Source organism: Panthera uncia, chromosome E1, assembly GCF_023721935.1.
Source record: "Panthera uncia isolate 11264 chromosome E1, Puncia_PCG_1.0, whole genome shotgun sequence".
Taxonomy (NCBI): domain Eukaryota; kingdom Metazoa; phylum Chordata; class Mammalia; order Carnivora; family Felidae; genus Panthera; species Panthera uncia.
The window spans coordinates 1,849,759-1,876,730 of record NC_064814.1 but is presented as its reverse complement, the minus strand read 5'-3'; the positions used below and the strand labels follow the sequence as shown (position 1 = coordinate 1,876,730).

Sequence of the window (26,972 nt, the reverse complement as noted above, 5' to 3'; positions counted from 1 at the left end):
GCACAAAGGGGCAAGTGCAGAGGCCCCGGGTCTTGGGCGCCGGTTGCTGGACAGTCCAGGTGAGCTCTTAGGGCGTCAGAGTGAGCGACCCTGAGACCCGGCTTCACCCTGGGCTGCTCTCCAGGGACTTCTGGGATCCAGAGCTGGCCAGGAGCTCCGAGCAAATTTTCCTACCTCTTACGCCATTCAGAAAGTTGTGGCCGTTGCCCTGAAAAATAAATCTAAAGCCATTAGTTATGATCCTTTATTACTTTTAGTCTAGACATGAAAATAGGTTTCAGAGCTTGTGAGGAAGGAGTTGGGTGAGGGCCAGACACAGCGCCCTTTCTGAGCAGTTAACAGCCCGGAAGCCTCCCGGGCCCCGGAGGGTCTGCTGGGGCATCCTGGGTGTCCGGGCTCCCGCGGGGGCTCCACCTCTGCGGGGCCCCCACGGCCTTCCGTGTGGCTGGCGGCAGGTTTGACGACGGGGCGGTCCGTGTGTCAGATCGCGTGGCGGCCAAACCCAGGGAGGAGGTGAGCGAACGTAGCACCCCTCTGTCCCAGGGTCAAGGTTTTTACTGGCAAACAGTGACCCGTTCACTGTGGCCAAACACCCTGGCGAAAATTAGAACTTTTTTACTCTCTGCCGAATCGCAAACGGGGTTACGTCAGAGTCAAAATCTTCTGCAAGCAACAGCTTCTGAATTCCGCGTTCCCTCTGTGTGTGGCTCGCCCCGCCTTTAGTGGTGCTGGCGTGGCACAGCCGTGACCCTGGCGTGGGCACCTATGGAGCCACGCCTCCCACCGCCTTCCCCACCTTTGTGGAACCGGTGCACACATGGCACTGGGCGTAGCTCCTGCTGGTGGGTACTCTGCCACCACAGGAAGTAGGTTCTAGGACACGTCCCCAGAGACCCTGGCCGTCAGCCTGGACGGCGGTCCCGTGGCTGTGGACCCTGAGGACCGAAGGCGTGCTCTGCTTCCGTCTCTGAATGAAACGCGCAGGGAAACCGCACACATCTCCGTGTGCCTCACTCGCCCTGACGCAAGCTCCCCTCCAAGCGACGGCGTGGTCGGCTGACATCTCACGGACCCAAGTCCCCACGGGGTCACTGTCCCCACGACCGTGGGCGGGAGGAAGAGCCGCCCCTGCCTCCAGATGCCAGGCCACGGGTTGCGCCGTGTGACCCTCCGCATCATCCATCAGCCTTTGACCTGAATGGTCGGGTGTGGGGGCGCCTGGGGGGGCTAAGCCTCTGACTCTTGATTTCAGCTCAGGTCACGATCTCACGGTCAGCGGGTTCGAGCCCCGCGTCGGGCTCCGTGCTGACGGCTCGGGGCCTGGAGCCTGCTTCGGATTCTGTATCCCCCTCTCTCTCTGCCCCTCCCCTGCTCACGCACTCGCTCACTCTCTCGCTCGCTCTCTCTCCAAAACAGATGAACATTAAAAGAGAAACTTGAATGCCTGGGTGCGCAGCCCATTCCGGGATGGAGGAACACACCGTCCTCTGGCAGCATCCGTGAGATTTGAAGTCCCCCACCGGTGCGGGAGGGGCCGCACCCGGAGCTGGCCGGGCAGATGACCCGGGGTCTCGGCGTATCCGCGGGAGCAGGACCGGTGCCGTGCCCAGCCCCCAGGTCCGCCCCAGCACCGAGCGAGGGTGCGGCATCCACGCCCGCGCCCCCCCTCCCGGCCTTGGCTCACCCGCCTCCTCTCGGAAGGCTGCCTTTCCCCTTCCCTGCCTGGCGCTGACCGGGTTCCATGGTCTCTCCCCCCAGGGGTCTGCACCCGGCCCACCCGCCCTGCCGCCTCCGTCTCCAAGCCGCCCCACTGTCCTCTCTGGTTTGCGACGCGGGTCTCTGTCTCGCCACTTCCGCAAATGCTCCCTGTGTCCCCGTCACCTCGGTGCCAGTCCGTCGTTTGCTCCGCCAACTTCCCGCCAGCGAGGCTTTTGCCAGGAGAGCAGTCCTGCCTCCCCTCCAAAGCCCGCTGCGTGCCTCTTCCACAAAGGCTTCCGGGCTCACCTCCCAGCCCCACCCCTGACAGAAGGAATCGTCTGCCCGTTACCGGAGCTGCCACGGCAGCACAGTGTGGCGGACGCGGCATTGGCCCGAACGTCCGGCGGGCGTGCGTTTGAATCCTTCATCCTCTGGGCGCTCGGCCTCACTGCCCCTCTGTAATGCCCAGGGATGGTGCCTGTGGCTGAGACCGTGAGGGTCAAGTAGGACTGGGCGGGCTCCTGGGTCAGGCCCTCCGTGACTTCCCTTTCCTTCGTGTCTGTGACGCACCCCGTCCGCGTCAACATCCTGCCTCATCCGCCACGGCGTCCAGACACGCAGACGGGACCTGAAGTGTGGAACACACCCAGCAAATGTGGCTGCCCGGGGAGGACCTGGAGGGCTCAGGTCACGTCACACACACCCTTTGGGATTTTCTGGGAACTCGGGACGGTGCCACGTGTGGTGTGTAGACGAGAGAGTCAGTGTGTCACAGCCCAGGGCACTCCCATCCAACACGCGCAGCTCACGTAGACCGTGATGGCTCCCTAGAAACCCAGGTGTGAGATTGAACGGTCCTCGGGAGCTAGATAGCGCTGTCCAGTCAGCCAGGGCTTCAAGGAAGGCCAGCCTTTCCTAACTCACTTTTCCTGCTAGGAATATCCAGCCTCAGAAGATGAAATCGTGCCATCAAGCCTAGTTACCAGCTGGGACCCCTGAGTGTCTGGGCCCCTAACCAGATGACAAAAATGAGGCTCCGTAGCCCCAGCTCTGGAAAGCACCCGTTCCTGGCAGCAGCTAGGTCTCCAGGAGCCGGCCAAGCACACCAGCGACAGCTATCCGTTGCTAAAACATCCCCTTTCTCTTTCCTAGGAGTCTCCTTTAACAGTGTTTACACTCAGATTTGGAGAGTGTTACTGCATCTGGCTGCGGATCCCTATCCAGACGTTTCCGACTTGGCCATGAAGGTGCTCAACAGCATTGCCTACAAGGTACGTGTGACGGCGTTCCCAGCAAAGCTCCCGAGTTCCTGGTCCCCCGTTATGGATATTCATGCAGGGAACCCCAGGTGGTTAGAGAGACTTTGCACAAGCGCCTCACGGTGTACCCGACCTCTGTTTGTGTGCAGCTTCAGTCGGGGCACTGCCCTGCTTCCACTCAGCTGTGTCAGGGTGCCTGGAAGTTAGGTACGGGCTCCCACTCGTTACCCTCGTGATCCTGTCCACGTCTGTGTGGTCTGTAGTGATGTCCCCTTTCATTCCCAGTACCCGTGGTCACACTCACGACCGCTCGGGCTGAAGGAAACCTCACGGGACCAGCTTCTGGTTTTGTCCTTATTTGTCTGTTGCTTTTTATTTTCCATTTTATTGACAGCTCTCGTCATCCTCATTACCCTCTTCCTTCTGCTTACCCTGAGTCTAACTTGCTCTTCAGATTCCAGTTTCTTGAGACAGAAGCTGAGGTCATTACCTTTGCCTGAAAGCTTGTGACGCACAGAGGTGTCTCGAGGCCTTGTTTTGTCTCTGAGGTGTAGGCCGGTCTCCCGGCCATGGCCAGCACAGCCAGGGCCAGCACGGTCATCAGGTGCTCCAGTCACTCCCCGCCCCCTTGGTTATTTTGGTCATGATGAAACCGGTATTCTATATAAGTTTATTTTGTAGTGGCTTTTATGTATTTAACTTTATCGAAAATCAACCTGAATTGTTTAAAAATATGTCAGTACCTAATCTTGAAATTTCACAACTATAAACTCATCACAGTAGACCTGAGATCAGATCGTCAGAGACGTTCCTCCGAGGAACGTCTCACGCGTGCGTAAAGCACGGAATCCGTGTCTCCGTGTCTTTCGGGTTACGTGTAAGGTGCGTGGCTGCGAGCTGGAAGTGCCTCTTCAGCCCACTTGAGGTAATTAAACATCGTGTGTGCGATCTCTCCTAGCCGGCAAAGCCACACCAGCAGGTTACAACAACCGAAACAGCCTCTCGAGGTTTTAGAACAGCGCTCCCTCACAGAGCTTAGAAGTGGCTTGTGGCTTTCTGACTGTCGTGCTGATCTCGACAGACACACACATCCCAGTGTGCACACGGTCGGCACACCCAGAAGGCAGAGATTGGAGTGGGTTCCTCTAGAGTCCATACTTCCTGAAGCCTTGTACTGGTGCAACACAGCCTGTGTGAGTGAGAGTGTGTCTGTGTGTGTCTGTGTGTAAATGTATACAGGTGTGTGTGTGTGTGTGTGTGTGTGTGTGTGTGTGTGTGTGTGTTTTCAAGAGTAAACATTTGCCACTGAAAGCTTTGGAAGCATAAACATTAAGGAAATATTTTCTTGCCCTCAATTTAATTTTAAAAATGTCTTACTTTCTACTCTAGCAACTAACGAGGGGATTACATTTCAGTTCACAGAGAAATGGACCTATTTTTGATATTTAACTGTGACACCAAATTTTTATTCATCAGAGTCAAAACAGCCTTATTACTCCGGAATACCCCGTAGAATTCCGTATTCAAATATAGAAATTGCTGGCAGCTCAGGAACTCACATAGCTCAAGAACTGTGGCCTAATTTCAAGTATTTATATCCCCTGTCCACACAGGCTTGGGGTTTGCGTTTTGCTTATAGTTTTTATTATGGAAAATTTCAAACCACGGAGAGAAATACAAAGAACAGCATGACGACCTCAGGAACCACGATGGTCCCGACAGCCTCCCTGGCGGCCACTCCTGCCATCTGTGCTTTGGGGACAACACTTAGAAGGAAATTTCACGCGACAGGTGTTCAAATGTCAGGGTCGCGTGCGGTGATCATCACTACCTTTAATATTTATGAGAAAACCTGTACTCACGTAAACTCACCTAGAAATGGTCCCCCAGCATCCCGACGCCCAAGGAGCCCAAGTGTTGGCCGCCACCACGTCTACGGGGGGCCGCGTGCAGCCAGGTGCGATGGAGATCACAAGCCAGCATGTGAGGTTCGAGGCCAAACACTTTCCTTATAAACCAAAGGCCTAAGTGACCAAGAAACAAAATGAAGGTTGAGATCCCCAAAAACCAAATTCAAAAAAGTTCCACGGAAACTGATTAAATCCTGGCTCCACGCTGATAGCGTCGGTTTCTTTTAAAGCCCTATCCCCATTCAGGGACCCTCTCCTCCCAGTTAGCACCTCACTTAGAGCCCAGGGAGCTGCCGCGCTCGCCCCAAACCCGCGTTCACCCAGCAAGGGTGCAGTGAGCCCACAGCGCAGCACCTCTCTGTGGGCTCTGTGGATGCCCACGGAAGCATTTTCATTGCTTCTCACTCGGGTCGAAAAGGCCTTCTTCTCCCAGAGGCGGGGTCCTCCCGGGAGGACCCTCCGCTGCCCGCCCCCCACCCACCACCACCACACAGAGGAGCCTGTGTGCCAGTGCTGTGTGCCCCTCTCCGGGGCCTCCCCTGCCTCACTGCCTGCCGCCGCCTCCAGCAGGAGGGCCTCCCAGAATTGTCGGAAATCGGGGCAGTCCTGGTGAACTGTTAATGACCGAGAGGCATGTCCGTGTGTAGTTTGCAACTTGTCACGCGCCTGTCCGTTCTCACCTCCCCGCAGACCCAGAGGTGATGGCGTCATCACCCAGAGTTGCGTAGCTTACAGAAGTAGACGCCGCCCCCTCCTGAGAGTCACAGGCCCTGCCGGGCCAGATGCAGAAACGGCCCCAGGAGAGCTGGTCCCCTTGGAGATCAGACTCCGTGGCTCTGGGGTGGCCGCTGGGCCTGTGCTCTGGGCCCTCATGAACACCCTGCCAGCAGGTAGAGGGTGCCTCTCCGGGCCCGTGGGCCCTGGTCAAACGCCACCGGCCTTCAGCCCACTACCCGTGCCCTAGTTGGTCTGCAGAGTTGGGCTCCCTGTGGGCCCTGCTGTGGCAAGTAAACACAGTAACCCTGAGAAGCAAAGTGGAAATATTTACGTCTCCTTCCTTCCTCCCTGTCCTCACTACTCTCTGTTGCCGCTGCTCCAAAATGCACAGACCCTGGAAAGGGGGCAGGTGAGACCCCCCCCCCCCCCCGGCCTCGGCCGTGCTGGCTTCGCTTCCTGGGGGGCCAAGGGCCGCGGCTTCCCCGACGGCCATCGGCAGCCACGGGGCAGTGCCTCGCTGTCCCCGTCGCTGTGGCAAATGAGCAGTACCCAGGACTCAGCGCTCCAGAACGGCAATTCATGTTGTCTGTCTGGGACGTGCAGTTTACAGACAACTTTTCTCTTAGATCAGCAGAATCCTGTGCCTTGATAGGTGTCTTCTCCGTGGCCCAGCAGCCAGCAGGCTCTGCATCATACTTAGCCCCAGGACAGTCACCTCGGGACGGTCCTGGGAATCCAGATTCTCGACATGTGGTTAACGGTACAATCCCTGCAGTCATGCCCTCGCCCGGGAAAGAGCAGCAGAACGCCTGGGCTGGAGTCCCAGACCCTGACTCTGATCCGTGGGAAATCCAGCGTCCGCGTCTCCCGTGCTGCTCTAGGGTACTTTTCTCCGCACCGGATCCGACTTCCCGCGCCCTCGCAAAGTGACGTGTTCCAGGCAAAGAACCAGAGAGTGAAGAGAAGTTCCCAGGAGCTGGAGATGGGGGTGGGGGGGGGTGGGGGGGGATGGGTCGCTGCCGTCCAGGCTCCTGCTCCAGACGCCCCTGTTAGCTGCACAGGGCAGGGAGCAAATGTGTCCCCGCGAACCACGTCTGTGTTTGCATCGGGCCAAGAGAATACGCCTGAGGGGAGAATTCGGCTTATAACAAAGTAAAGTAGGCCGGGCTCCCAGAGCTTTACCCGTAGCCGTGACCATCCCCCTTCCCTGCTGCCCTTGCTCGTCTGGGCCCCGCCACCTGTCCAGGGAGTGGCTTCAAGGGCCGCGTCCCCGAGCAGAGAACAACATAGAATCCTGTCGGCGAGGACGGGCACAGGCGCGGGGTGGGCAGGGGGCTCACAGCTGGGCCCAGTCCTCAGTTCAGAGCCTCGAAAGCGCTGCTGCCTCTCTGCTGACCTTCTCTGGCCGTGTGCTGTCTGTAAAACGGCTGCCGGGACCAGCGAGGGAAGGAGCCCCTCTGGCCCCGGGCTCGCCACCCTGCCCCACCCCCTGCCCCGTGTCCCCACCCCAAGTCTGCGGACAGGCGGGGTCCACTCGCCCGCCTCTGCTCACACTCACCCCTGCAGGCTCGCACCAAGTGTGAGACCAAGGCCGAGACAACGCTTGCCGAACAGATGGGAGCCGTTGGGCTCTAGAAAGCTTCCTCGAAGCCTGAAGCCTTGTGATCGCCAGTGTGAAAGCTGCCGGCGTGCCCACTCCTCAGGATTTCTAAAACGGACTTGGAAAGAGAGCCGTGTGGCAGCCGCGGGTGTGAAGGGTGTGGGCGAGGGGCTGCAGATACCTCACCCCGGCCGCCCGGGCCCAGCAGAGGGGACAGAGCCCGGTCTGCGGAGCCTCCCTGAGGGGCGGTGGGCAGCGAGCACGGGAGAGGCAGGGTGGGAGGGTCTTGGGGGACATGTGGGAAAGGGGGTGGGTGCTGCCGAAGTCTGGATTTCAGCCACAAAAGCGTTCTGTCTTTCCTGTCACCTCCCCCATCTCTGGACGTTTTGAGGAGACTTGTGGAAGTTTGTAGCCTCTCAGCTCAGATCCTGTACTCTCCCCAGACCACGCCGGCTTACGCTTGGGGGGCGCTTGGCTCTCGGGTTTTGATGGAGGCACAGGGAGCTGGCCAGGTCATTTAAATAGGAAGCAAAAGCAAGTTCACAAACAATATACTTTACATAATTAAAGAAATGTTTTTCATAATGTTTTGTAAAGCTTGATTACAGTTCAGTTTTCTTGTTGTTCTTGTTTCAAAGTGGTAAATTATCAGGGAAGCATCGATATTCTGTAAATGAACAGTTTTTTGGTGGTTTAGTTTTCTGCAATTCTCTGCCTGTTGGCTGCACGTAGGAAGTACAGTGTCCTGACTGCTGAGGGAGGGGTCAGAACACCTGAGGGTCCCCTGAGCCCGGCTGCCCCGGAACGTCCCCCACGGAGGTCGAGGTTCTGTTTCCCTGGGTGGCGGCCAACTTCGAGACCCAGTCTGGCACCAGCTGCACTCAGGGGAGCCCAGACGGCTGCTTTAACTGCCTCCTGTCCCGAGTGCCACTGGGGCAGCAGCGTCTGCCCTGGAGCCCTCTCCTGGGGGTGTCCAGAGCTGGCAGGGCCTGCCCAGCCACCCCGTGCCCCCAGAGCAGAACGTCCAAGGAAGCACTTGGCGGACGGTGGGCTTGCGTCCGATGGGCGGGGACAGCCCCGTCTGCCTCCTGCCTCCCCGTCACATGCACCCCCAGCAGCCATCCGGTTTCCCCATCGACACAAAGCCCCACTTCAAAATATCGAAACTATCTCCCTCCTCAACAGTTATCTCAAGCGGGCATGAATTGTCTGTGGTGAAACGTCAGATGTGCGCACATCCGTGGAAGGATGTTGACAGCAGCCTGTCTTGTTTCCATCCACAAAGTGCCACAGAGCAGAGGCCAGGGCAGGCTGTGGGGGGCTGGAGCCTAGCGTTAACGCTGGCATAGTCTCGTGGCTGCGCTTCAGGCAGGGCCGACCCTGGGGCCCCGCTGGACCCCAGCAGATGACTTCTCAGAAAGCAAACGAGCATGTTTTTGTTTTTTGTTTTTAACGTTTGTTTATTTTTGAGACAAAGACGAGCATGAACGGGGGAGGGTCAGAGAGAGGGAGACCCAGAATCCGAAGCAGGCTCTAAGCGCTGAGCCGTCAGCACGGAGCCCGACGCGGGGCCCGAACCCACGAACCGCGAGATCGTGACCTGAGCCCAAGTCGGACGCTCAACCGACTGAGCCACCCAGGCGCCCCAACAAACGAACATGGTTTTATCTGCAGGGGGACACTGGGGAGGGGCTCCACCTGGGCCGTCCCCCACGCGTGCTTGATTTCCTGGGCCAGGAGGCCCTTTGCGCGATCTTGAAGCCATCGAAAGCAGCCACCGCCCTGGGCTGCTGTCTCACGGCCGCGGAGGTCGCCAGCAGCTGGCCGTCCACACCACTTGCCGCTTTGCTCTTTCAGGCCACAGTGAACGCCCGGCCCCAGCGTATCCTCACCACGTCCTCACTCACCCAGTCGGCGCCCGCCAGCCCCACCAACAAGGGCATCCACATCCACCAGGCGGGGTAAGCGGCCCGTGTCTGTCATGCGGGTCCCTTCTGCACCGCCTTCCTCTGCACGAGGTGCCACAGCAGGAACCGCCCGGGAGCCTGACTTGTGCAGCCTCTCTGAGTTTGACCAGCCGGGGTCTGGCTCCTGCTGGCCAGTGGCGGGCAGGGAGAGCCCCTCACATGTCAGCATCCGCAGGCGGGAGGCGGCGAGCAGACGTGCCCGCCGGGGCCGCCCTCGCTTTCCGGCGGCACCGCTCCCAGAGCCTGCGGGCGGGGCCCCAAGGGCCGTCGCTGCAGCCGTGGCGGCTGGTTCTGGAGGCACGTGCGTGTGCCGGGCGGGTGGCGATGTGTGGGCTCCCGACCCGGGTCGGTTGGCAGTGCCCGGGCGGGCGGGTGAGGACAAGGGGCTTTGTCTTTGGGTAAAATGCAACGTTCCTTCCTCCCCCAACGGCAGGGGCTCCCCCCCGACGTCCAGCGCCAGCAGCTCCAGCCTGACCAACGACGTGGCCAAGCAGCCAGTCGGCCGAGACCTGCCCGCGGGCCGCCCCGGCGCCCCTGGCCCCGCGGGGGTGCAGTACACGCCCCACTCCCAGCAGTTCCCCCGCACGCGGAAGATGTTCGACAAGGGCCCAGACCAGGTACGCTCGACTGTGCGCCCTCGGTGTGAGCGGAGACCCTGCAGCCCGGGACGCGGGCCCCACCCTGCCCTCCGCCCCCAGCTGTGCTGCACGGTTTGTACCGGCACCACCTTGCGGTGTCACGGGGCCCTCGCTCCTGTGGCCCCTTGCCATGGCTCACTGTCCTGGCACCTTCCACGTGGCCTCACTGTGCTGGCACCTTCCACGTGGCCTCACTGTCCTGCCACCTTCCACGTGGCCTCACTGTTCTGGCCCCTTCCACGTGGCCTCTCTGTGCTGGCCTCACTGTGCTGGCACCTTCCACGTGGCCTCACTGTCCTGCCACCTTCCACGTGGCCTCACTGTCCTGCCACCTTCCACGTGGCCTCACTGTCCTGGCCTCACTGTCCTGCCACCTTCCACGTGGCCTCACTGTTCTGGCCCCTTCCACGTGGCCTCTCTGTGCTGGCACCTTCCACGTGGCCTCACTGTCCTGCCACCTCCCACGTGGCCTCTCTGTGCTGGCCTCACTGTGCTGGCACCTTCCACGTGGCCTCACTGTCCTGGCCTCACTGTCCTGCCACCTTCCACGTGGCCTCACTGTTCTGGCACCTTCCACGTGGCCTCACTGTCCTGGCACCTTCCACGTGGCCTCACTGTCCTGGCACCTTCCACATGGCCTCACTGTCCTGGCACCTTCCACATGGCCTCGCTGTCCTGGCACCTTCCACGTGGCCTCACTGTCCTGGCACCTTCCTCACGGGCTCACTGTTCTGGCACCTCCCATATGGCCACATAAGCGCCCGGAGCTAACTTGCTTTCTCCCTTCTTGGGTGAGTAGCGTTTTCCTCCGCTGGCTGTGGCAGCTGCCACGTACAAGCACCTGTTCTCAGTGGATTGTTTGCATTTTCCACGAACGTTTCATTTGCCACATAAGGAGCCACGGTCTCTGCCTTTAAGCTGAAAAAGAAATTTCAGGCGCAGGAGGGATTGGCGTCTTTGTCAGCCTGGGTGATGTGAACACATAAGCTGGGGCCTTGGCTGTCTTGCCCAGACTGTTTGCCGCTCTATCGGTCAAGGACGCAGTCTGGAGGGGCCGTTCAGGATGCAGTAAGGGGGCGGGCTGCCATGGATGTCACGTCAGCCACGTGACCCAGCTCTGTAAGCAGTGGTCTTAAGAAGTTCACAGCTGCCTGCTGGGTGACGTGTGTTGTCTTTCCCCTCAAACACCCAGGGCGAGGTTCATCCTCCTGGCTGGACCCTGACGTGGGCCGGCCAGACAGCAGCATCTGGGCGCAGGAGACACTCACTGTCTTCGGGGCCGCAAGCCAGGGCCCCGATCCAGCAGTGGCACAGGTTCCTACAGCAGGCAGGAGAGGAGACCCTATCACTGTGCCCCAGCTGTGGGACTTTCCACCCGGCGAGCCTCGAGAGGGACTCCTCTCTGGGGGATGCCTTCAGTCCTGCTCCCCCGTGCCCAGCCTTGTGAGGTGACGCGAGCCCTACTCTGACCACGTTGGCCGCCATAGGCCTTGCCATGGGAAACAAACATGTGTGGTCCAGGGGGACAGCATCAAGTGGTTTATGTCTCAATACCCACATGTCCCAACTGGTCTCGCTCCCCACCCAGAGCCGCTTGGCACAGTCGGGTGCCAGGTCTCTGGCAGCCCCTGCCGCAGAGGCCCTGGGGGATTGCTGACCTCACAGCGCTGGCCTGTGTGAGAGCGACAGACTCTGCGGCCGAGCCACCATGGCCAGCCCCGGGGGGGAACACAGTCCCCTGAGTGCAGATTCAGTCGCCTCCCTAATACGGGTTCCCTGGGCCCTGGCCCCACATTCAGGGTCCCTACCACCAGGACGCAGGGTGAGGCCAGCAGAAGAACGTTCTCAGCAGCCAGACCGCTGCCTTCTGTCTCCTTCTGAATCCTCTCAAGCCTGCAAAGAGACGTGTCGGGTATGTGACTAACTGTTCCTTCTATTTCCAACCCCCCTTTGTCCCCAAACGCCCTGAAGACCACAGACGATGCAGATGATGCTGCTGGACACAGAAGCTTCGTCTCAGCCACGACGCAGACGGGCTTCTGCGACTGGAGTGCCCGGTACTTTGCCCAGCCCGTGATGAAGGTAGTGTGCACATCCCCCGGGTGCAAAGTGGGCCTCCCGTCGGTGTCCTCAAGCAGAGCCCTGCCCTTGGCTTCCTCCTGCCCCTTCTTCCTTCCCCGAGAACCCCGGCCTCTGGCCTGGGCCGTCTGAGCCCTCTGCTCCGAGCCGACGGCGGACCCCAACCGGTCACCCACCGGGGCTCCTGCCAGCCCAGCCACTGACCCTTTGGGGCTCCTGTCCCATCACGTTTGCGGCTGCTCAAGGGCGACCCCATACTGCCGTCACAGTAGCCGGTGTGAACGGTTGAAGCAGTGAAAGGAACAGATGTCACTCACCTTCCCGTCTTGTCAAAAGAAGCCAGACCCGCCTCCCCTCCGAGCTACCAGGCCCTCTGCACTGCTTTGTCCCACTCAATGGCCTTCTGAGGCCGTCCTCCGGAGGACTGTCTGAGGCCTGGGCTCTGGGTGGCCGCACCAAGAAGCAGGCTCTTTTGGAGACCTGCCCACTGGTCTAATTCTAGTGCGTTCTGGCTGGTTGCGGGAGATGCGTCCGGTCACTGCAGATTCGAGCCACATGTCCAGGGGACAGCATGGGACAGGCGACACTTTCTCCCGGGCCTCTTTCCCCGGGAACGCCACAGGGCCTTGTGCGTAGACTTTCCCGTGAAGTACATTCTTAGGAAACCTTCTTCCCTCATACAGACCATTGAAAATCGAAGCTTATTCTTAATTGTACGTCAGGCTCCACATCGAGGTAATTTCCATGAGTGGTTGGACCCTGTATTACAACTTTTCCTGCTTTCCCTTTTCCCCATGATGATACTGACTTTTGTCAGCAAAAGCACAAAGGAGTCATTGTCCGTACCCGAGGCAGATGACAAAGCTGTAGTTTATTGAGCCCCTTTGCTGAAAAGAGAGAGATCTCTCTTCGTTTTTCAACTGAATCCGACTCCCAGAAAGCAGTTTGGCAGTAAGCATCAGAAGCCTTGAGCAGCCATTCCCTTCGACCTGGTAATTAATTCGTTTACTACGATATCAACTCAGGGAAATAATCGGAGTCACGGATGATCCTGTATTTACGTTGGCAAAACCTGGGATCCAGCCGAACGCCCAACATAGGCCTAAGGGCTTAGCAATTATGGAATATTTGATACAACGTTTATCGTTATTAAGAAATTGAGCTTTAAAATCAATATCTTAAGTGCTCATGCTAAAACTTTTAAAAAGGAAAAAAAGGACATAAACGGGCTACACGGTGGTCCTCATTGGCAACACCACACGGACATCTGTGCACAGAAAACAGCCTGAAACAGCCGGCCCGACAGCGGGTCTCGGGCGATGTGGCGGTGAGGCCCCAGTTTGTTTTATCCATTTCTGTCTGTCCCCTGCTCTTTCCACACTAAGCACGAGCGTCTTTACAGTCAGGAAAGAAGTATGAAAGCAGCAAACGCAAGGGGCGGCTGAGGCCCGTGCTCACCCTCGGGGCTCCGGTGCGCGGCCCTCGGCTACCCCGCGAGCGCGTTCCCGCCGCTGGGCCCCTCGTGGAGAAAGGAGCCAGTGAGCCAGTGCTGGAATTTGCCCCAGGACACGGGGGCCGCTGCTGTGGGTGGCGAACTATCTATCCTTTGATAGCTTAGAGGTGACACGGGGCTTTGCTCAGTATCAGCAGAAGTCCAGTCTCCTGGAAAGTCTCCCGCTCAAGGCAAGCACGTCGAGCAGGTTGGAGCCCTGGGCGGGCTGCCTCTTGCTGAAATGGCAGTTGCTTGGTGTGGTGATGAGCGGCTTTTCTTTTCTTTTTTTTTAAAGTTTATTCTGAGAGAGTGCGTGTGTGCGCGCACAGGGGAGGAGCAGAGAGAGAGGGAAAGAGAGAATCCCAAGCAGCCTCCACTGTCAACACAAAGCCCGAAGTGGGGTTTGAACCACAAACTGTGAGATTGTGACCTAAGCTGAGATGAAGAGTCAGACGCTTAACCGACTGAGCCACCCAGATGCCCCAGCGAGTGGCTTTTTTTTAATGTCTGAGAACTGCCTGTTCGGCCGTCCACGTTGCCGGCAGGAAAAAGGGACACAGGCGCCCCGGGCTCCTTTCTCTTAGACGAGCTCGGTCCTCCCAGGGTCCGGTTTCCTGTCCTTGGCACAGGTACTTAGGCAGCTTCCTGAGCCCAGGCCTGGGGTTTTATCCTGTGTGACCACGTGCACCCCCAAAGCCAGCACCCTCCCCTTTTCCCGTGCAGCAGCAGCAGACCCCCCCCTCCCTCGTGTCCTCTCTGTGCACCTAGAAGGGTGTGGCGTGCTGCCAGCAGGGGGAGGCAGAGGCTGCGGGCCCAGCGGCCCGGCCTGATGCGTCTGCACCCAGAGCACCGACGCTGCAGTGGGCTGGGGAAGGAGGGTCCTCCGAGGTGTCACTCTTGCTCTCCGCGCTGAGCCCACGGGGGGGGCAGCCAGGAAACCATTGAATAAGCAAGCACCGTCTCCCTCTGACAAGCTCCCACAGGCTGTAGCCTGAATGACGGGCTCCGGGCGTCATGTCCCTGCAGTGATGGGTTTTGCCCGTGGCTCCTGATGGCGGCTGGGACGTCAGGGAGAGGGAGGATGTGACTGATTTTTCTCTCACGTTAATTAGAGACCCTTTCTAGACTTAAGAAGAGAATGCGTTTTATCTCGTTGTAATTTTTTAACAATTGTTTTCCTACTTTTCTCCAGCTTCTATTCACGAAGGTGTTCTTTTATTCATTTAATTCGTCATCTAATGACGCGCGTGCAATAAAACGTGTTAGGAACTTTTTTTATTCGGCTGCTTCACACATAAACTAAGAATAGCTCAAAGCTGAGATCATACCCCAGAAAGGTCAGAGCCCTAACCCTCCTCAAAGGTCAGGATAAGAAACTGAGATACTCACCGGATAAGTGAACTGACCCCAGCATCACGGTGCACGACCACAGTGCAGCCCGTGCCCGGGGGACCTGCTTCCCCACAACGTGGCTGTGAGGACAGATTTGCTGGCTTTTTGTCGCTTTACAGCCTGGCTTTTTACAGGTCTGTGTGGCCAAAGAGAACTGTATTCCGGAGCTCTCACAGCCCCCTCTCTTGCCCGTGCTGGTTTACAGAGCTCACATCTGCTTCAGAAAGAATGTTAAAAACGGTCTGTCAGGTGCTTAAAAAAAACAAAAGATATATCGAAATCTGTTCTAGTTACAAAAGCAATACGGTTTTTTCTTTCTGGTTCACAAAGTTGAGAGTGATTTTCCCGGAAGTAGGCTTTCCAGAGCACGGGGAAGAAGAAAGTCTGAGCCACTGTTGGTGGTGAAATGCGGGCTGGGTCTAGAGCAGTTCGGCAATAGTTTATCAAAATGGGAAGGGGCTACACCCTAGAAACCGACGATCCCGCTCTGAGAAATAGACCCTAAAACCACCGCTGTACGTGTGCGTTTGTGATGATACGTGTCCAGAGCTGCCCGTTACGTTATTTCTGAACACGTAAAGTTGAAAGCCAAAAACGTATTCGTAATTAGGGGGAGTGTGAGTTAATGATGCATCCACGCGATAGAGCCCTTCGCGGCCCCCACAGGGAGTGAGCCCCGTCTGCCCGAGGACACGCGTGGATATCCTTGATGGCACGGGCCACATAATCCCATGGTCCCACGTGCTTGCACAAGTGCCGTGCTGTCCAGGTGTGTGCGTGGGGGCCGGGGGGGGGGGGGGGGGGGGATCCCGCCGGGTGCGCGTCAGGCTGTTCATGCCGTCACTAGTGTCACTCCTAGAGGGTGGGGTTGAAATCGGGGGGAGGGACTGTCCTTCCTCCAGTGTGCACTTGTAGATTGTGAACTCTGTAGAAAACCCAATTATCCGCATGGTAACTTAGAACAGATTAAACTGTAGTGTTTATTTACAAAAAGAGCCTGGAAAGAATCAATCAGATTGTTTTAAGGCATCACGTGCACCGTGAACGTTGACCAGAGCTAAGAGAAGGTTTACTCGGGGCGGAGGGCACGGGTGCGGCACTGACCCACACGCAGGATGGGGTGCAAGCGTCTCTGGGCTGGTCACAGAACGCGCTCTGCACTGCGTTAAACCTGCACGTCGACGGAGCTGTTGTTTAAAGTGCGCTAAGCTATTGTTTTAACTCAGAAAATGAAAAAGTAAAATAAAAGTGAAACCACCCGGAATTCTCTCCCCGCCCACCCCACACGCACTGCCATTGTGCCTACTCCACGGGTACAGCTTTGTTTCCTGCTTTTTCACTTACGCAGTTATAAACGTTGGACGTTTTCTCATGTCTCCAAACGTTCCACAAAGAATGGCTTCTGCTTTTTCCTTTCTTGTACATAAACCTCCAGGCCGACATAGCCCAAGAACCAGACTCGGTCACACCGTCAGATTATTGCCCACAGTTTAGTTTGCTGTGAGATTTAACTACGTCAGGAGGTCAGGCGGTGCCGTACTGTGTCCCGTTCCTAAGACGTATGCCTTGGCTCTTTGTGGAACGTTCAGCTGGAAAACAAACAGACGCGTTGATTCCCCTCCAGGAACACTAGGATGGGAGGAGCGTTTGCTTTGTGATGGAAGTGTGTGGGCAGCAGGGAGGCTCAACCAGCACTCCACGTTTCCACGTGGCCACGCCGGGAGGACTGCGTGCTCCCGCTCGCTGCCACCGGGGGACCGCTTCTGCCCCTCTGCCCGTCTTCTGACGTGCTGGCCTGGTGCCGGCGCCCTTGTGCCTTGTAAATCACTGCTGAATTGTAAACCATCGGGGGCCGAGGGATCGTGGATTGTCAGCTGTGGTCTCTCTAAAACGTTCTTTAAACTAAACAGTGTCGAAAGATTAACGAAGGCCTGTGTAAACGGGAAGATATCATGTGTTCACGGGTCACAGGACTTAATACGGCAGGGCCCCAAAGAGACCCAGAGTCCACGTGATGCCGGTGAGAATCCCAGTTGCCTTTTTTGTGTATGGAAACTGACAAGCTGAGACTAAAATTCAGATGGAAATGCAAGAGACCCAGAATAGCACTAAAGATGCTGTCCAGGGCAAACAAAAAAAACAACTCGTGCTCCCCAATTGCAAACCTTGCTGTACGATTGCAGGGATGGAGACAGCGTGGCACCGACTTAAGGAGAGACGTGCAGACTGGTTTCGAATGAGAGAGTCCGGAGGTACCTCCGACATCAAGACTTTACACCCACAGACCCAACAACTTGGAGGAAATGCACACATTCCTTGAAAGACACGAACTACCAAAACTCACCCCATACGAAGTAGAGAACCCAGATAGTCCCACATCTGTTAAGGGAAATGAGTTTGAAGCTAAAACTGTCCAACGAAGAGAAGATAGCTCCAGAACCAGCAGAGTTTCACTGGAAAATTCTACCAGAATAATACCAGTCCTCCGCAGTCTGTTACAGGAAACAAAAGGAGTGAACACTTCCCAGATCGTTTTAGGAAGGCGGCATCACTCTGATCCCAAAACCAAAGACTTCACAACAGTAAAAAACCAGAAACCAGTGTCCTCCATGAACATGGCCTCAAAACCTTCAACGTAACATTAACAGATCCAACATGGCAAACTTTAAAAGGGGCAACACGCCAAGTGGGCAACTGACCGAGTGGATTACATCTCAAGAACGCAAAGTTGAATCCACAGTTTTAATTAATCATGAAATTGAATGTGATTGAATGGATCAGTTGACTCAAGAAAAGCTACCTGTTCATCCCAATAGCTGCAGAAAAAGGATTTGACAGAATTCAGCAAATAATCGTCATAAAACTCTCCACAAACCAGGACCAGAAGTTAACTTCCTCACCCTCATGCAGGGCACCTACAAAACCCGCGGCTCCCTTTCTCACCAGGGAGAGACTGGATGTCTTGTCTCTAAAACCAGGACCAAGGTAAGGGTGTCTGATCTCGCGGCTCCTTTTCAACAACCTACCAGAGGCCCTGGGTGTCCAGGAAGGCAAGCAAAGGTAGAAAGTGAAATAAAACTGTTCACACAGAATCGTTGTGTACGTAGAAAATCCTAAACAACCCGCATGATGTTGCCAGAACAGGTGAGATAAGATCGCTGAATACCCAACGTTACACAAAAACTGATTGTATTTCTATACTAACCACTGGAAATTGGAATTAAGCCACTTAACCCCCAAAACATGAGCTGTAATTAAATTAGCTATATATTTTTTTAATACAAGCAGGACTCAACTGCTGAAAAATACAAAACACGATGAGAGAAATTTTAGAAGGCCTAACCCACTGAAGGTGTGCTCGTGGGCCAGGTGTCAGGTCTCCCTAACCTGGCGTATGGGCCGATGCCATCTCATTCAACATCCCAACAGGTTTTGTTTTAATCAGCAAGCCGATTCTAGAATTTATGGGGCGACGCAAAGAAACAACCGAAGAAATGTAGGCAGAAGGCAAAGTTGGAGGACTCACACTGATTTCAAGAGTCCCCCTGAGGGCGGGAGTGGAATGGGGGGCGGGGGGCGGGGGGGACCAGTGGGGCCGAACAGGGTCCAGGGGTTTATCGCCCCGATAAACCGACATGCACACGACACGAGGAGTCAGGTGCGGCTCGCTCAGCGAGGGAAGCCAGACACGCAGGAAGTGGGTGGGGCCGGGCCTGGGGCCGGGGGAGGCCGACCGCACAGGGGCACGGGGCAGGGCCAGGTCCGTTCCCCACCAGGCGGTGGGCTTGTGACCAAGCCCCCGAGAGGGGGAGCGTCCTGGAGGGGGACCCCGCCTCCGTCAACCCGATGCTTCGCAGGACCCGTGGTCGCGGGGCGGAGGTGCCCGTGTCTGGGCCTCCGTGCACGCAGGACACCCTCCCCTCCCCTCCCCCCCTCCCCTCAGAGCTTCTCCCGTCAGGGCCACAGGGCACGAGCACAGAGCCGCCCGGCCAGGTCAGGAGCCGCCGTCACTAGCGCACCTGCTGCCGGCATCCGCCACCTCTCTCCGCCAGGGTGACGTCCTCGTTTGTGGCGGGGGAAGGGGGGAGGGGTGGCTTCTCACACAACAGGAAAAGTCACAGCGAGTGTGGCCCAGAGGCACTCGGTTGTGTCGTCAGAACGGGCCTCGTTTCTGGGTGGAAACGGAGCTCGGGGTCTGAGCACTTGGCGCGGAGTTAACGGGCCTTCCCCAAGGCCCGTCTCCCCTTTTGCCTTTGGGGGACCCTCTGACCCTCGCCCTTGGTTGCCCCGGGGACAGGCCAGGCCTGAGGCCCCAGCCCCCGCGTCTCCGGGAGGCTGAAGGGCGGGAATGGGTGCTGGGACCGAGGGGTCACGGCCGCAGTCGCACAGCACTGCCCCGCACCCGCCCCGCACCTGTGGCTCTCCATCCCGCTGGCTCGTCCTGGTGGCTCTGGGCAGACCGTCCCCAGGTGGATGCCAGCGGCGTTCGCAGAGCCGTGTGCGGCCCAGTTCTGACCGTCTCTTGGATGAGCACACCTGGGGGGGGGGGGGGGGGGGGGGCACCTCCATCGACGGGCCTGCCAGGGGCCCCGCACGTCCACGCGCCTTCCTTCCTGTCCTTGCAGCCGCCGTCTTGTGTCCTTTGCAGCCCCAGGTCCGTCCCTGGGCCCGGTCCCTGCCTGCGCAAGGGGGCACCTGGGCCCTGGGGCACGTGCGTCCAGGAACCCAGTGCCCGTCCTGCCCTCCTGCTCGGAGCGCCTCTCACTCTTCCTGTGATGTGTTCCCACGGAAACCGGATTCCATCAAAGGGCGATATCCTCGCCCCGCCCACGCTTTCAGTGTTTTTCTGGTTGGCGTTACTGACCACTTGCCGTGTCTTTTGGAACAAGCTCTGGGTCGTCACGAAGTGAAACCAACTGTTACCAACCCGTGATCTACCCCGTCTACCCCCCGGGTTATTTCCAAACCTCTAAACAAACGTTCTGTGGAGGCAGCTGACACCATTTCTTCTTGTCGCCTCCACGTGTGGATGTCTGTTGTGGCTGTTGCTGTCTTGTTCGGTGTGGGGTTGTGATTCTTCAGAAAAAAAGAAGGAGCAGAGCAAGGAAACAGCTCGCAGCAGGGACCCGCGGGCTCCAGCAGTGAGGCCGGGGAGGGTGGGTGGGTGTTTCTGTTTTGTAATCAGAACACGGAGCTTCCAGCGTGGACACGTGAAATGTGCCGTGGTCTGGGCTCCTGTCCGTGTAGATGCGTGCTGTTTCTTAGCCGTGCTGGCGCCTAAGAACGCGCCTGTGGCCACCGTCCCTGCTCTCCGCCCCGTGCTTTCCCCAGCAGAGAAAACCATCTTTACATCCGAGCGCGGGCTGTCTGGTACCGTGTGGTGTTACCGCGCTGACCACGGGCAGGTTAAGGTAGGCCCGGCTTTTCGGCTCAGCCGAGACCAGGTAGGGTTTTCTCTTGTGTGATCAATCTCTTCTGTATTTTGGCACTCGACGACCCTGGGTGTTCAAGCGGGGACCCAGGGCCAATCCAGTTTACTTGATGGCACGTGAGGATTAAGGAAATCCACGTTTATTACAAAAGCCAACTTAAATCCCGGCTTCCTCTTGGTGGGGGGCGGGCCTCTTGCGGACGCCGGTTTTACACAACCGTCCGTGCACAGGCACACGAGTACGCGCACACGGGCCACAAAGCAGGAAGGACCCCTGCCCAAGGAACAGAGAACAGGGCGGTTTGTGGGGCACGCACGTATTTCGGGGGGACCTGAGCTCAGTCTCTGACACCGTGGCTCGGTGGGGAGGGTACAGGGTTCTTGGGAGCTGTTTGAAGCTGACCGCGTCCACAGTCTGGCCGTTTCCTGATGCTTCACCCTGTGCTCAGTCAGCTCAGGCCGCACAGGCCCCCCCCCCCCCTACCGGGGCCCCTCTGTTGCTGTCATAAGCCCCTTTCTGGTCAAGTGCGATGCCCCACTTCTCTGGCACAAGAGGAGGGATAAAGGCAAAAGTCCCTGGGCACGGCCCACCTTTTTCTGATTTTGCCTTTTCAGTGTGTGCGGTGTCGGCCTCCGGCCCCCTCAGCTCAGGCCGAATCCCGCCAGCTCCTTGTCCCTGAAGCTCCTTGTCTGCCTTGGCAGAGGCTGCCCTGCTGCCCCGTGTCAGGGGCTCCTAGGAGCAGGACGGCACATGGCCTCAGGGGTTGAGGCATCCCCTGAGTCTGTGCCGCTCCCTGCCCTCCCCAGGGGGTCCTCTCATCCTCTAGACCCAGCGGCCTGCGGAGCAGGCAGCTCCCCCTCGGGGGGGAGGCCAGGCACTCCTGTCTGCCACCCTCTTGTGCCAGCCAGCTGGGCTGGGGCGCCCTGGCCAGGCCGCAGAACCCAGTTTCCTCGTTCGGGAACAGGGTCCTTTCTTTCTGGTCATGACCTCGGACACACTGCAGGTTTGGGTCCAGAGCCACAGTAAAGTGAGTCCACGCATGTTTTGGTTCCCCAGAGCGTGTAAGTCACTGCCCTACGCTGCAGTCCGCCGGTCGTGTGATAGCACCGTGTCTGAGGAAACAGCGTAGGGACCTGAATTCAAAAATACTTCAGGGATGCCCGAGCGGCTCAGTGAACTCAGTTCATGATCTCGCGGTTCACGAGTTCGAGCCCCGCGTCAGGCTTTGTACTGACGGCTCAGAGCCTCACTGGATTCTCTCTCTTCCTCTCTCTCTTCCCCTTCCCTACTCACATGCGCACGCTCTCTCTCTCTCTCTCTCTCTCTGTCTCTTTCTCTCAAAAATAAATAAAAAGGAGCGCCTGGGTGGCTCAGTTGAACATCTGACTTCGGTTCAGGTCATGATCCCACAATTGGTGAGCTCGAGCCCCGTATCAGGCTCTGTGCTGACAGCTCACAGCCCGCTTCTGATCCTCTCTCTCCCTCTGTCTGCCCCTCCCCTGCTCGTGCGCGTCCGCACGCTCTCAAAAATAAAAACACGTTAAAAATAATGCTAATAAATAAACAGATAAAAACGTTTAAGACAATACCTCCCTACTAAAACATGCTGACCGTCACCTGGGCCGTCAGAGGCGTCAGCGCCAACCACAGATCACCGTAACAAACGTACCAGTGATGAAAAGCGTGAGGTACCGTGAAAGTCGCCGAGATGTGCCGAGACCCGGGAGGTGAGCAGAGGCAGCTGGGAAGGCGTGCTGGCCGCGGGGTGGCCGCGAACCTCCCGTCTGTGAGCAACGCGGGGTCCACGAGGCGCAGACAGGATGCCTGTGACTTACTCGCGAACCTCACTTGGTGTTTTATCGTTCAAGATCCCGGAGGAACACGACCTGGAGAGTCAGATCCGCAAGGAGCGCGAGTGGCGATTTCTCCGCAACACCCACGTCAGGCAGCAGGCGCGGCAGCTCATCCAGAAGGGTAAGCCGCCCGCCTCCCGAGGGGGGCGCCTCCGAGGGCCCGTGGTGGGGCTGGCGGGGTGCAGGCCCTCCTCCAGGCTGGCCCCCAGGAGCCCCCAGAGCGCTCGGCCACTCTCTCCCAAGAGAAGCCCCCGCCGGCCTCTCGCGCGAGCGAGCCTTGTGCGCCCTGCCACCCCCAGGGCGGAAGGAGCCCCGAGCTCTGTCTGGGACACAGGCCACACGCAAGGCGCTGCTTGTGCCCAGCTGGCCCCTCCTGTCCCGGAATAATCCCACTGTCAACCGGCGCTGTATCTGAGTCCCACTTTACCGACCCTTTTACCAGACTTGCCGAGAGAGGCCCCGTTTACGGGCCCCCAGCCTCACCGGTGCTGGACGGGCAGCCTCCCTCCCCTCCCCCACTCCCACCCCCACCCCCACCCTCCCGCTCTCCCAGCCCCGCGGCTTCGGGGGCACAGAGAGGCGGGGTGCACCTCCATCTTCTACTGAGAAGCCAGCGTGGCCCCAGTCACTGGGCCTGCCGGGCCGACCCGCTGCCCAGGCCCCCGCACAGAGCGGGACGTCGCGGGCTGTCAGCCCTCCTGTTGGTGGACTGATCCCGCCTTGCCTTTCCGTCCTGTAAAATGGTGGCGGTTGCCAGGGGTCGCTCTTTACAGCCGGGGGTGGGGCCCACGAGACAGGCTGTCCCCGCAGACACGCGTGTCTCTGAGCACACGCAGCCGCTCCAGAAGCCGCTGTGGCGTGCGGCCGCCTCGGTGTGCAGCGCTCTCCGTAAAACGCCTTGGGGCCGTAGTCGCCTCGTAAGGCTGCCTCCGTGAGGGGCTGGCGGCGGCTAGATGTAAAGCAGCCTAGTGTTTAGGCCTCGGCGTCTGCTGGCCCGGCAGTCACCGCTCGGACGTGTGCAGCCAGGCCGGCCCACGCCCCATGGCTTTCTTCCCGAGGACAGAACAGCCACCAGAGCGTCGGCACTCTGGGAATTACAGCATCGGAGGCTGTTTTCTCGAAGGTCTGCGGTCCTGCAGGGCCCCCGTTCTACAGGACAGTGGACTCCCTGTACCCGCGTCCGCCTCCCGCAGTTAGGCATCGGAAGGCAGACTGGCCCCGATGGGGAAGCCACACACAGGGCCAGGGGCTCTGGAGAAAGAGCTGGGCTTTCCTGACGAACACAAAAGACTGTCTTTGTAACCCGGGTCGGGTTCTCCCGGTCTTTGTGGGAAGAGGAGGCCTCCTTGTTAGACACAGCTGAGGGGGGCTCCCGGACGCAGTCGCCGGGCACGTCAGCCCCTGAGAGGTCCGTGCGGTGGACCCGGCCACCAGAGACAGGGACACGGACGACCCCACTCACGTGCCCGCGCAGAGGCTGCCGCCAGTGGAAAGTGCCCCTTCTGAGAGGCGGCTGTGCCCCCCTGAGAGAGGGGGTGCCTGCAGCTTAATGAGGTGGTTCCCCCGACGCCTGTGCCCGGCCTCCCCCAGTGACCTCGGCCGGTAGGACCAGCGTTGTCACAAACGCACAATGCACCCTGACCCGGGAGTCGGTGTTCCCGGTGTCTCCCGGCCACCCGCGGTCGGGGCCCCTGCGGGTAACACTGCTGCCACAGACAGAGCCCCTGGGACCTTTTGGCGTGTGTCCCTTTGCCCCTGTCCTTGTCACCGGCTGGTTTTCTGTGTTGGTGCTATAACGGGGGGTGGGAGACGGCAGGGTGAAGCCAGCACTAATGGCCCCCCCGGGTTTCCCAGGGGCCAGGCCGGTGCCCGACGACGCTGCAGGGACCCCAAGTCCCTTGGCTGCCCTGGGTCGACCTCATATGAGTCACCAAAATCCCACCTAAACCTATCTTGATCTCTTGTCCTTTTAGCCTCTTTTTACTGTTTTCCTGAGACTCCTTCAAAGCCCCTTCCTGACGGCTTCTTTCCTGGTTCTGGTTTTGGGGGCCCGGTGCACACACCCTCGTTCACCTCCCTGTCGTCTGTGGTGATCTGTCCCTCAACCGGGTAGTTCCGTTAGGGACCACCCCCGTGAGAGGCCACCAAGACCGTGGCCCGTGTGCCCGATGCTTCGACCTGGAACTAAGTTACAAACGGTGGCCTTCCTGCTCTCTTCGAAAACCACCAACTTGCACATCTCTGAGCACGGCGTCGTTGCACGCACGAACTGACGAGCGCTGACTGCAAACTCGTGCTGGGGGGACCCTGCGGTCAGGGAGCCAGGCCCTCGTCCGACCCCTGCTTGCCCTGTGTGTCCCTTGTGCCTCCCCAGGTCCCCAGACAGGAGGCGCCACGACCCCCGGGTTCTGCACGTCGAGGCCCATCGCTGTGTGTCTCTTTGGGCAGGTATCGCAAGACTGGACGACCAGATATTTCTGAACAGGAACCCCGGTGTCCCCTCCGTGGTCAAGTTCCACCCCTTTACGCCATGTGTGGCCGTGGCTGATAAAGACAGCATCTGGTACGCAGGGCACAGGCGGCTCGTGTGTCTCAGCCGGTAACGGCCAGCCCCCCGGTGACGGTGCCGTGTTCCCGGCGCGGGAGCCGCGAGCCCTCTGGGGTGCTGCGGGCGGCAGGGCTCGAGAACACGGGGGGGGGGGGGGGGGTGAGGAGAGAGGTGCGCGGGCTGGCGGGAGCCTCTCGTGCCGGCGCCAGAGCACACGTGGGCTCCTCAGAGCCACGGTGTGACGGGGACGCACAAGGGGTTCGCTCTCGGTACCGCCTGTGGAGACGCGTGATCGCAAGACGCCAGCCCCGATTTGCTGTGAGTGCTGCGCTTGCGTCGCAGAGAACGTACGCACTTCGTGGGGGGCGAGGTCAGGGTGTTGTTCCCTCTGTCTTTCCCCTTTTCTTTATTGTAGTAAAATACACACAGCACAGTTCAGCATCCCAACCGGGTTTAAGTGCCCAGTTCAGGGCCACCAAGCGCGTTCACACCGCGCGGCCACCGCCGCCGTCCGCCTCCAGAACTCTTTCCGTCTCGAAAATCTGAAACTCCGCCCCCGTCAGGCTCTAACTCCCCCTCCCACTCCCCCCGGCGCCCACCGTCCCGCTGTCTGTCTCTGGATTTGAGACCCCGGGGACCTCACCTGTCCCGGGTCTGGTCCTTCCACTGAGCCCTGTGCCCTGGGGCTGTCCACACTATGGCAGGTGTCAGAGCGTCCCTCCTTGTCCAGGCCGGGCGATACCTGGTGTGTGGCTGAGCCAGCTTTATTCCCCCATCCAGCAAGGGACGCTCAGGTCATTTCCCGAGTTTTGGGGGTTTTTTTCAATATGTCCTTAAGGGCAGGTTCTCTTTTTCATTTCTTAAAAATATGTTTACTTTCAACACAGCTTAGGGGAGGACAACACCGTAAGATTAAGTCCACCTTGATGGTCTGTTGGGTTTAATTTTGTTACGAAAGGAAGCGACAAAGTAAATAACAAGGGAGACAGGTATCTTTCGATACCTGTCCTGGAACAGCTTACATCTGACACCAAAGGAGCTGAAGTTGAGCTCAGATTCTAAACGACTGCGAGCCACCCGTACGTTTATGTTTTTAGCAGTTCCTGTAAGGTAGAAGCAGAATGTTAAAGACTCTGTAGACAGTCGCGTGTCCTAATAGTTAAGGTTCTAATAGCAATAAGCACTGTTGTTCCGATGCTCTGTGTCTACGGGCACACGGCCAAGTCCTCTGTGTCGACCTGCGTCCATCCCGTTGTCACGGCTTCTTTCCCCCATTGGCGGTCGCGAACAGGGGTGGGCGGGCCTCTCGGCGGACGGCCAGCAGAGGGACCCCAGGCCCCGGGGCGCCCCCATGCCCACCCCGAGCCAGCCCCCGGCAGCCGTGCGCTAGGGCTGTTTGTCCACACCCTGCCGGAGCTTGTGGCTCTCGTGGCTTTGGCCGTGGCCACCCTGGCAGGTGGGGGGCGATCGCCCTGTGCCTTTTGTCTGCGTCTCCCTGACGACTGACCTTCTTCCTCTCTCCGTCCCCGAAGTCTTTGGGACTGGGAGAGAGGGGAGAAGCTGGATTACTTCCACAACGGAAACCCTCGGTATACCAGGGTCACCGCCATGGAGTACCTGAATGGCCAGGACTGCTCGCTGCTGCTCACGGCCACAGGTGAGTGGGCTTTGTGGGGCCGGGTCCCCACACCCAGCGTGCAGACCCCAGCACACATCCGTACACGGCCTTTTTTGATCCTGACCGTTCTTCTGCCAAGGGGCACTGCTCACGGGAACAGCCACCGTCACCGAGGACGTGGGAGGTTTTGGAGGGAACGGGCTTCGCCCACAGACAGGGGAAGCAGGGTGACCAGTGCCGGGGGTGTCCCGGGACCGTCTCCTGCTCTGGGCAGGACCTCCCCTGACCGGGAAAGGCGCTGTCTGCCTCCGGCCCCCCGGCCCCCCGGCCCCCGTGATGCCCTCGGAGGTGAGGTGGAGGGGTCTGAAATGGGTCACTTCACATCACTCTGGAACAGGCTTCCCAGGACGCCACCCTGGGCCACAGGCGTCTGCTTTAGCGGTTTAAAGACAGGACTCCGCCGTCTCTGGGTAACGAGAGGTCACTGATGGTCTAACCGTGCTTCTTCGGGGGTGACAGACCAGGATGGGACAGGCGGGCAGGGAGAAGGGGCACACGAGAGGGGGCCAAGGTCGACATGCAGGCTTATTTCCCGCATTACCCCAGTCCTGACCTCGGTCTGTCCCCGTCCTGTCCTCAGCCTGGCCTGGGCCTGTCCCTGTCCTGTCCCCATCCTGTCCTGGGTCTGTCCCCGTCCTGTCGTGTCCTATCCTAGGTCTTTCCCTGTCCTGGGCCTGTCCCCATCCCGTCCCTGTCCTGGGCCTGTCCC

General features: G+C 58.7%; 1 protein-coding gene across 1 annotated transcript in view; it reads left to right on the top strand.

The window, feature by feature from the left end:
- The window catches only part of RPTOR (regulatory associated protein of MTOR complex 1), a 330,305-nt gene that overhangs the window by 285,468 nt on the left and 17,865 nt on the right, over positions 1-26,972 (top strand). The window contains exons 21-27 of the mRNA XM_049635517.1: positions 2,851-2,969; positions 9,042-9,145; positions 9,585-9,768; positions 11,761-11,871; positions 22,053-22,158; positions 24,486-24,600; positions 26,118-26,242. Of these exons, the coding sequence (XP_049491474.1) occupies positions 2,851-2,969; positions 9,042-9,145; positions 9,585-9,768; positions 11,761-11,871; positions 22,053-22,158; positions 24,486-24,600; positions 26,118-26,242 (864 nt within the window). The remainder of the gene's footprint in view (positions 1-2,850; positions 2,970-9,041; positions 9,146-9,584; positions 9,769-11,760; positions 11,872-22,052; positions 22,159-24,485; positions 24,601-26,117; positions 26,243-26,972) is intronic.